This window comes from Rhagoletis pomonella, unplaced genomic scaffold, assembly GCF_013731165.1.
Source record: "Rhagoletis pomonella isolate Grant_MI unplaced genomic scaffold, Rhpom_1.0 Rhpom_scaffold_06947, whole genome shotgun sequence".
NCBI lineage: Eukaryota > Metazoa > Arthropoda > Insecta > Diptera > Tephritidae > Rhagoletis > Rhagoletis pomonella.
In genome coordinates this window covers 153-8,730 of record NW_023465478.1, presented here as the reverse complement: position 1 = coordinate 8,730, position 8,578 = coordinate 153, and the positions used below count along the sequence as shown (strand labels likewise).

The following is an 8,578-nucleotide window of genomic DNA, read 5'->3' as shown; positions in this document are numbered from 1 at the left end:
TTTGATGAACCCCTTATGCAGCTGGGTATTTCAGGGCACTTCGTGAGTGGTGAATGGGAACGTGATGCCGAAACGAAGAAATTCCTCGCAGAACTTCCACCATACACTTATGCTGAGGAGTGGCCCACCTCCTATGATGTCTATACATTTTAAGCATTGATAACAAAAAAAATTTGTTAGGCATATATTGTTTATAGTATTGTTATACAATTTTGTGTATTTGCAGGATAATGCTATATAATAAATAACGAGCTTACACAGTAAATAAACTAAAGAGTTTTCTAGGCATTGCCTCCCATAATTTTCTGCACGGCCCGATCAAATTTTCTGCGTTAATAAAAGAGTAAAAACAAGAGTATAAAAATAAAACGAGTATTTTATTTAAAAAAAAAAAGACTCAGTATCGATGCAGACTTACTTGGATGTCAGTGGCTCGCCCGGCGCATAAAAAGGATTACAAATCGCATCCGTGTATAGCATATGCAAATTTCGAAACATCTTTGAGATAAAGTATAAAAAAAAATCAATGAGAGTTTATTAAGGAAGTTATTTGATTATAAAACTTAATACTTAAAGATGTATTTTGTGCAATACTCACCGCCCGCACTTCATTCTCCCGCAATGCTATATTTCCAGAATCCACGACAATGATAAACTTAATTTTTGTATTTGTTACAAACCCATATCTGAATACAAAAAATATTAAATAAATGAAATGGTAACACATATGTATGTGTGAGCGTTGTTTACATTTTGTGAGTCTCTGTGGAGTACAGCATGCCTAAGTAGAGTTCCTTCGATTCTGGTGTGCCCTTACTCAGTGGTTGGCACTTTTCTTCAACAACGTCGAGTGCTGCATGTACACGATATTGTAACTCTAGCTCTTTGTCCATATCGGCTGTAGTTAAGTACAAAGGCGCATTCTAAAATAATACAATATTTAAAATTGAATATTACTGTCAGCGTTTTTTTCTTCTTCTTTTACATTTCTGTATGTGAGCTTAGTAGCCCAGTACCAGAACCATTTACCAAACAGATGCAAATAAGCAAGCATTAATCATCCAATTATACTGCGTGCATTGGTTAAGGATTCTAATTATAATTACGAATATACTAATTTAAAACATTATTCAAAACCTAATGGTAAAGAGCAATGGATAGTTTCTATATGGAACAATTGCAGGGTCGTTAGCTTATATCTGACCGTGGATAGTCACTTCTGCAGCATTCCCCAAACTATTGAGCTCTTATGATAATTATCATTCGTTGATTAGATTCGGTAGCGGATTCGACCCGGTATCGTTATCCCGTCTGTTTTTCCTTTTCGGATTTCCGGTGCTGCCCTATGGAACTTTCGATAACATGTTATTGATTAATTTTATTGAAACAATCGTTGCACGATTATTTGGTTCTAGAGTTATTATAACCGGTTCTCTTTGGCCAGTATTACCTACACTCAGTGTTGCCAACTTTTGATTTTCAAAAAGCACCAAAAACTTCGAAAAAAGGCGTTTTACCAAACTAAAAGCACCAGATTTTTTTTAATCAAAGGATCTTTTTTTCATAACAGTTTGTATTTAACAAAAGCAAAAATTAACAATATTTACAAGAATACATACATAAATCAATACACAAAACGTTTTCGCTCATAACGATTTAATAGCCTCTACACATGCTATGATGACTCATGCTTACGACGTAATACCGAAGTACTATTAAAACTACTACATCTCGAGAAAGAAAAATCGAATCGCAAATAATGCCCTGAGTAGGAATGAGCAAAAAATTTGATGTTTTCATTATATAACCTCAAATATCGCAAAAATCCCTGTATTTGGCAATGTGGGGATAGGATATCTAAAAATTCTAGTACTAGAGTAATTGTGCGGCCAGATTTGGATTCAGCACCATTCAGGTGGTAAGAAAATCAAAATTTGTACAAACAATTAGAAAAGAAAAAAAGAAATCCTTAACTTACCTACGTACTAGCATTTTCAACCCGACTAGAATTCAACAAGGTGGGTTTACAACTTCAGCTTTTTATCAATCATGGTTGTATTTTAGTGCATTTAAATTTGTATATTCTTGTAAATTCCGCATCTTCATGAGACACCGCAGCTTATAATATTTCAAATTATTTCAGGTTTTAACTATCTCGGAGTAATATTAGTTCAAAAAAAGCACTAAAAAGCCACTAGGCACTAAGTAATTTTTTTTGGCGTTTTAATCTTCAAAAAGCACTAAATCTAGTGCTTAAAGCACCAAGTTGGCAACTATGCCTACACTTCTGGCAATCTTTCGAGACTCGTTAGAGCAGTGCTTTTGTTTACTACAGCGATCAAATGGAGAAAACTTTATTTTATGTTTTAGATACCACTAGAAAAACATATTCACCAACATTCCCTAAAGTTGTTTGTTTGTGCACAAATTTTCTTTTATAAAAATAAAACTTACATCCTTGCCAATTATTGAAATACACACAGCCATTGCTAAAACCAGCCCGATATTTCAGTCACCCGAAAATCTAACGTTGCCAGACGTACGTAAACTAATTAAACTAAACTTCTATACAAGTTATAAGACAAAAACTATAAATTTAATTAAAGTTGCTTTAAAATGAAATATGATGATGCATAATTATTGCGGTTTAATTTATTTAAAATTTTCAGAACTAGAAACTTAAATAAAAACGGTAAGTAGATCCATTACTCCTATATTACATACATGCACTGTACCCAAAACATGCATCACTTCTGGAAAAACAACAACTGTCGTATCATATGTTTACAAATTTGTTGATAGCAAGTGATATCGATTTGCATTTATTAGTTTGTAGCAATTGAAATATCACGGTAATCTAAAAACATGGCATTAGAGCCACCAGCACCACCCGCTGCTCCGGGTCGGATTCAACGACCTCATCGGCCCTTGCCATTTCCAGGACAAGAATCGTTTGTACTCTTCCACAACACAACAAAACGTATGGTAAACCTCTACTGGTGCGTTCACGGCAATAGAACATTTCATCTGAGCTTAGCACCTGGCGCTAATAGTAAAACCAACACATTTACTAAACATTTCTGGATATTTTGTGATAAAGACACTAATGAATTGTTGTGTGTAAGTATAGAGTTGTTCCGCCGCTGATTTCTATGGCATGTACCTACTCATTTTCGTTTTGTTTACGATTAGGTGAGTCATCGGAAAGTATTTTGGCCACAGTCATATCAAATGCCTGACCCACATAATCCTTCGCGTATGATACCATGTCGAAAAGAGATTAAAATACACTTTCCATTACGTTCGCTGCGTGAGAATTGCCTCTGGCGCGTTGTAACAACACTACATTCAGTACCTCCTAGAGTGGCGATGCGCATCATTGACGAACGTATGTTCATACCCAATGTTTTGAAAAACGAACTGAAGAAGCGTTTAAGACGCAAAGTGCAACCCGAAATGATTACAGCGGAAATAGTTAAAAGTGTAATTGAACAACATAATCAGCAAAGTAATTAAAAAACGTAAAATGTAGATGTTAGCGATTAGCAGAAAAATTTCTAACGTTTTATATTTAAGTTAAGTACTTGTAAATTTTTTTTAATTTGTCAATTTAAAATATAAGTGTAAGCATTAAGTACTTTATGAGGAATAAAGAGTGTAAAAAACAAACTTACTTTTCATATAATGCTGCTTCAAAATGCTGGAAAGGTGTTTCGTTAAAATTTCCGTATCGTTTACAAAATTTGCTAATAAAAATTAAAATGTTAATACTTTCAGGAGGAATCGTTACCAGCAACGCTGTTAAAATATTTCAAAATCCGGTAAAATTCCATTGATTCCCAATACGTGTCCAGTATATACAAATTCATCTACAAATAAATAGGTCCATGCGTGCATTCATATAATAAACACCCATACTCCGGACTTATATACAAATTTATCGGTTTATTGGCATGAATGTAATTACTCATATTCCTTGTGTGACATTTTCACTTCTTTATAATTTAATGGATTTTAATATTATATAATAGTTGTTACTATATTAGCTAGATTTTTGATTTTGTATTTTATTTTGTTTTTGTTTTATATGTATGTATGTATGATAATTTTGTATAGAACAGCTTTAAACTTATGTTAAAGTAAATAACGTGTAGATAATACGCGCCACGTACATTTAATGCATTAATACATATTATATAGATAAATTATCCAAGACTAATCTCTTAACTGTCGCTACAATCCGTACAATATATGTATAAATAAAATCCGAGCAAGGAGGACGACTCAGAGAAGAGAAAGAGAAGCTTAAGCACAGATATGTATAGATAATACAATACATTTTGCAAACAAAATTTTTAAACACAAAAGAGCAGGTAGGTACTTATGAACACTATTATTGTTTTACAATCCAAAATGTTTTTACTTCTAACAGAATATTTATGATTCTAGCGTATATGCGCTTTACAACAACACTGCTTGTAACAGCAAAATAAAATTGCTACTAGCTTCATACACAAATACATACGACACCTCGTTTAAATGCAAAATTTTAATAAGTGCTATAAATCGCCACACTTAAATATTTCGTACTAAACATATAAAAAAAGAAACAGGAAAAGTAATATTGCAGAATCAAAACAGAGATTAATACAATTGTTACTAATTCGATGATAATTCTGTATTCTGTTGGTCATGTATCGAAATATCGGCATTTTCTTTTGGAAAACAAACAAAAAAACATTCAATTCAGAAATATTCGGTTGAAATGTATAACTGGCGGCGTGAGGCAAGAACGAAAACTAATTAAGCTTAAATTGTACTCCTTCACGTTAAGGCCAGAGCGCAAGGGCATCCGTTACTTCCCACGGCTTAGTTGATAAGCTGAGCTGCGGTGTTTAAGATCTTAACGAAACGTAACTGATAAAACAAAATGTTCTAAAATTTATGTATGTGTAGTTACGGATATATGAAGAGAAGCGTTTTCTCTGTATAAATATGTTGTTGCAACTGTTGTTATGATCACATTTCGACTGTTGTGTGTGCTCATAGTTTACCATCGTAGCTAAAATTTGGCTTTGTCTTGTATTGGAAAGTCAAATCGGTCGACTGTTTCCAGATGAAGTGACGCACTGTTCGCAAATCCATATTAGGATCAACCACCTGACGAAATACAACATAGGTATAATCAAATGTGTTCAATTTTTATGCATAAACATATGGATATGAATATGCAAAACTTACAACATCGTTGCACCATAACTCAATTCGATCTTCGGCAGGTACTTGCGAGCCCTCGGAATTCGCATCACTTTGACTATTTTGCGAGGAATTTGAAGCGTTCCCACCGCTAGGAGTTGTCTCTGCACCGAGTACTTTTTCCAGTACGTGTTCGCACACCTTGCGACACTGTATAAATTCGTTGGCAACTAGTCGGTCCTATTGAAAAGTAACGATTGCAATAGGTATGAAAAACATTAGGTATTACATAATAAAATATTATTTGAATATGTATACCTTTTTGGTACGTTCTGGCTTAATCATTTGTGGGTGTGGCTGCAGGAAGAAGGGAATTTTCAAAAACTTCGGTATAGTCTTTTCGATCACCACATCCGTGACCCATTGTGGCACGGTTTCATGCAGTAATGTACTCTCGCTCTCACCAGCTGCATCGCGTACCAAAAGCCGGCATACTGTACGACCACCAACCTCACTGTAATAGTAACTTTGTAATATAAGAAAACATAACTAATTTTTGGTACTTTTAAGTATGTACCTAAATATAACTGGTGTATGTTTAGGTACTTGAAAGTAACCGTTGCCACGACTATCAGGTTCTAGCTCGCTTTGCGGCAAGCTGTGTGGAGGAGTCCAGTATTCTAATAGTGCTTCCAGCAATAATTTTCCGTAATTTATCTTTAAATAGAAGCAATTTATAACATTGAAACTATACTCCTTCTGTTCCAAGACACACCTTAGTCTCCGACGTTGGTTCCGCGCATTCTGGAAGACCAGCCTCTATGGATACCCATGCTGCAAAGCAATCTACTTCATCCTGTCCTAATACAATAGTTGGCATCTTAAAAGTAATTTAATTTAATTTTAGATTTCTTTAACCACACTACCATGGTCACTTAATATTTTTTTCATTTCCAAAGACTACTTACTCCGGTTTTCAAGTCTACCGTAAACCAGTTTGGAATGTATACTTGTTTATTACGTTTCTTTAACTCATCGTCGAAATCCACTTTGCCTAAATCTTCCTTCTTCATAACACGCAGGACATCATAGATCGCAACATTTTCCTCAGTGTCCTTGGTTACAATATAACGTTTATCATTTAAGACACAGCATTTCTTTACTGCCGCGCCACCTATGCAAGAATTATAAAAAACGTCAATTAATTTCAAAGTGCATATATACGTATGTATGTATATTATGTTCAATCGCGACTTACCTTTGAAGCAGGTCAACTCCGTGTTGGATGCTATCGCCCATTGTGCATCCATGCCACCACTAGACGTCAATGTACATTTATCATAGAGTGGCAATTTCCAGCATCGTATGTCCGAATTCCAGGTGGTTGCCCAAACGCCTGTCTTATCAATGTTATATCCAAGACTGAGCACGGGCGCGCGCTCCTCACAAACCAATACCGAGTTGCTAGGGTTACGCAACTCTGTTACAATAATATTCTTATCACGACTGCCCGAAATCACATACTGGAAGTTTTCGCTCATCAAAAGCGCCCAGACGCCTTCTTTATGTACGTGTATTGTTTGTATGCATCGTTGCTGGCCCAGATTCCACACTTTGATTGTGCCATCTGAACTGCCGGAGACCACTTGATTACCGTCAGGTGACACGACCAGTGCACGTACATTTTCTGTGTGACCTCGCAGTTTCATGCTACGTGTACAGGTGCGTGGATCCCAAATGCGCAATATATTCTCTGTGGAACCGCTAACAATAACCGTACCTGAAGGATTCATAGCCAGACTGTATATGGAATCCTTGGAACCGGTGAGACTAGAGGCTGTGCATACATAAGAAAATTATATTTACATACACATATAAAGGTAAGATATGGTTCACTCACTTGTAACGGTGTTGTTGCTGGCAGTCAGTGCGGTTAGCGTATTTACGTCCCAAAGGAAAATCGCCTTGTCCAGTCCTGCACTTGCCACTTGCTCTCGATCCCTGGCATAAGCTAATGCTTGGACGTAGTCACGATGTGTACGTAACGTTGACATGCAGAAGCCTTTGTGGGCATTCCACACTTTAACGGTGGTATCACAGCTGGCGCTAATTACTGTAAACAAATATTTCCTTTCGTTATTTTTTTTACATATCATTTAAGTATGCTACTAACAATTTCTGCCATTGCAACACAGCACTATATCATTAACCCAATCATTGTGGTGCTCCATTGATTGTATATATTTCTCAGTTGATTCTTTTGTTGTATTCCATACACGAATAATAGCATCGCGTCCAGCTGAATAGAGCTTGCCGTTGTTGGGATCTAGTTGCAATGCATTAACACCATTTCTGTGTTGCTTCTCCTCTGCGTCTCGTATGACAAAAGATACCTGGATACATTAATAAGTTTTACTCAAATAACTCTAAAACAGCTTAAACACATTTTTTTTTAATGTAAAAGAGACGAAGACATGTATATGTTCATAAATAATCCACCGGTCTTCACCACTAGGCACTTCAGTGTAGCCACAGATATATCGCCGACATAACCTACCTGCATTTTCTTGCGTCCTCCTTGGCAACCTTTGTGAGTTAACATGTCTGCCTCCACTAATACTAGTTAATGATGATTCTTGTACGGATTTCCGTGTTGTTATAATTGAAATATGATTGTGTCTAATTTTTATTGAGATGGACTGTCGGCTAAGGAGGAAAATGTCGTTGTGCCCGTTCCCTACTGCCTTCTGCAAAGATAACCTGTGGAGGCCGAAAGAAATCCGCACGATTCATACATTTATAGCGTGTCACTTGTAATACAAATTTTTGTTGAGCTGCAGATACTTTTTACACCAAAAATAAGACAAATTTTAATTTTTAACAAATTTTCACTAATCGTCTCTTCCACGGTCTTCTCTTCGTACTCTTTTATATTTATTTATCCCTCTTAGCTCTCTTCAATCGCGAACGTCAATATTAAACAATGCGAATAAATGTCAACCAAAACGGATAAACCAGAGAACGTTAAATACAGAGAAGCAGCAATTACGAATCAGAGTGTAAATTGTCAAAAGCTATCAAAAGAAGGGAAAATACACAAAACAAAAACAAGAATGAATGTCAGAACAGGGATAGATCACAAAACTTCCACTGGAATGCACTACCGGACGTCACTGGAATGCACTACCGGAAGTATAGGGTGAAGCTCACACCACACCAGCCCACACTGCCGTGGAACATAAGAGCGGCGGAGTAACAGAGCTGAGGAGCGAGAAATAACATGCATACAAACAATACACGTACATAAAGAAGGCGTCTGGGCGCTTTTGATGAGCGAAAACTTCCACGTAAATCTGCCATTTCGATGACAATGCTGCTTCTC

At 36.1% G+C, this 8,578-nt stretch overlaps 3 protein-coding genes across 12 annotated transcripts; 1 reads left to right on the top strand and 2 right to left on the bottom strand.

The window, feature by feature from the left end:
- LOC118755656 (trafficking protein particle complex subunit 2-like protein) lies at window positions 1–2,542 on the bottom strand. Of its 9 annotated transcripts, none has more exons than XR_004995041.1 (6): window positions 2,455–2,542; window positions 751–923; window positions 599–686; window positions 415–498; window positions 258–327; window positions 1–140 (listed from the first exon to the last, which is right to left on the bottom strand). XR_004995041.1 is itself a non-coding variant. In XM_036490484.1 (6 exons), the coding sequence occupies exons 1-5, from the start codon at window positions 2,485–2,487 to the stop codon at window positions 282–284; spliced, it is 420 nt and encodes a 139-aa protein (XP_036346377.1). In that variant the 5' UTR covers window positions 2,488–2,542; the 3' UTR covers window positions 1–140; window positions 258–281. The 9 variants fall into 9 exon arrangements, 7 of the variants coding, with proteins under 7 accessions (XP_036346377.1, XP_036346381.1, XP_036346375.1 ...); XR_004995040.1 differs by lacking the exon at window positions 2,455–2,542 and adding an exon at window positions 986–1,103; XM_036490484.1 differs by having other exon boundaries at window positions 419–498.
- Window positions 2,543–2,768: 226 nt separating this feature from the next.
- Window positions 2,769–3,585, top strand: LOC118755655 (protein Vhl-like). Its single transcript, XM_036490480.1, has 2 exons — window positions 2,769–3,120; window positions 3,193–3,585. Exons 1-2 carry the CDS (start codon window positions 2,866–2,868, stop codon window positions 3,514–3,516), a joined length of 579 nt encoding a protein of 192 aa, XP_036346373.1. The 5' UTR covers window positions 2,769–2,865; the 3' UTR covers window positions 3,517–3,585.
- A 188-nt stretch (window positions 3,586–3,773) lies between these two features.
- LOC118755654 (WD repeat-containing protein 48 homolog) lies at window positions 3,774–8,134 on the bottom strand. Of its 2 annotated transcripts, XR_004995039.1 has the most exons (11): window positions 7,754–8,134; window positions 7,370–7,589; window positions 7,097–7,309; window positions 6,455–7,033; window positions 6,165–6,370; window positions 5,972–6,076; window positions 5,774–5,913; window positions 5,515–5,710; window positions 5,242–5,436; window positions 4,961–5,160; window positions 3,774–4,902 (listed from the first exon to the last, which is right to left on the bottom strand). XR_004995039.1 is itself a non-coding variant. In XM_036490479.1 (10 exons), exons 1-10 carry the CDS (start codon window positions 7,796–7,798, stop codon window positions 5,044–5,046), a joined length of 2,016 nt encoding a protein of 671 aa, XP_036346372.1. In that variant the 5' UTR covers window positions 7,799–8,134; the 3' UTR covers window positions 3,774–5,043. The 2 variants fall into 2 exon arrangements, 1 of the variants encoding a protein (XP_036346372.1); XM_036490479.1 differs by having other exon boundaries at window positions 3,774–5,160.
- Window positions 8,135–8,578: the final 444 nt, after the last annotated feature.

What these genes read in the sequence shown, in the direction of transcription:
- LOC118755655 (XM_036490480.1), top strand. Translation starts at nt 2,866, where the DNA reads ATGGCATTAGAGCCACCAGCACCACCCGCTGCTCCGGGTCGGATTCAA. An exon ending in ACACTAATGAATTGTTGTGT is followed by an intron (nt 3,121 to 3,192) that starts GTAAGTATAGAG and finishes GTTTACGATTAG; the next exon opens with GTGAGTCATCGGAAAGTATT.
- LOC118755654 (XM_036490479.1), bottom strand. Translation starts at nt 7,798, where the DNA reads ATGTTAACTCACAAAGGTTGCCAAGGAGGACGCAAGAAAATGCAG. An exon ending in GAGGACGCAAGAAAATGCAG is followed by an intron (nt 7,590 to 7,753) that starts GTAGGTTATGTC and finishes TAATGTATCCAG; the next exon opens with GTATCTTTTGTCATACGAGA. An exon ending in CAGCAACAACACCGTTACAA is followed by an intron (nt 7,034 to 7,096) that starts GTGAGTGAACCA and finishes ATGTATGCACAG; the next exon opens with CCTCTAGTCTCACCGGTTCC.
- LOC118755656 (XM_036490483.1), bottom strand. Translation starts at nt 1,054, where the DNA reads ATGCTTGCTTATTTGCATCTGTTTGGTAAATGGTTCTGGTACTGGGCT. An exon ending in CTAAGCTCACATACAGAAAT is followed by an intron (nt 924 to 985) that starts GTAAAAGAAGAA and finishes GTATTATTTTAG; the next exon opens with AATGCGCCTTTGTACTTAAC. An exon ending in GGGAGAATGAAGTGCGGGCG is followed by an intron (nt 499 to 598) that starts GTGAGTATTGCA and finishes TTTATCTCAAAG; the next exon opens with ATGTTTCGAAATTTGCATAT.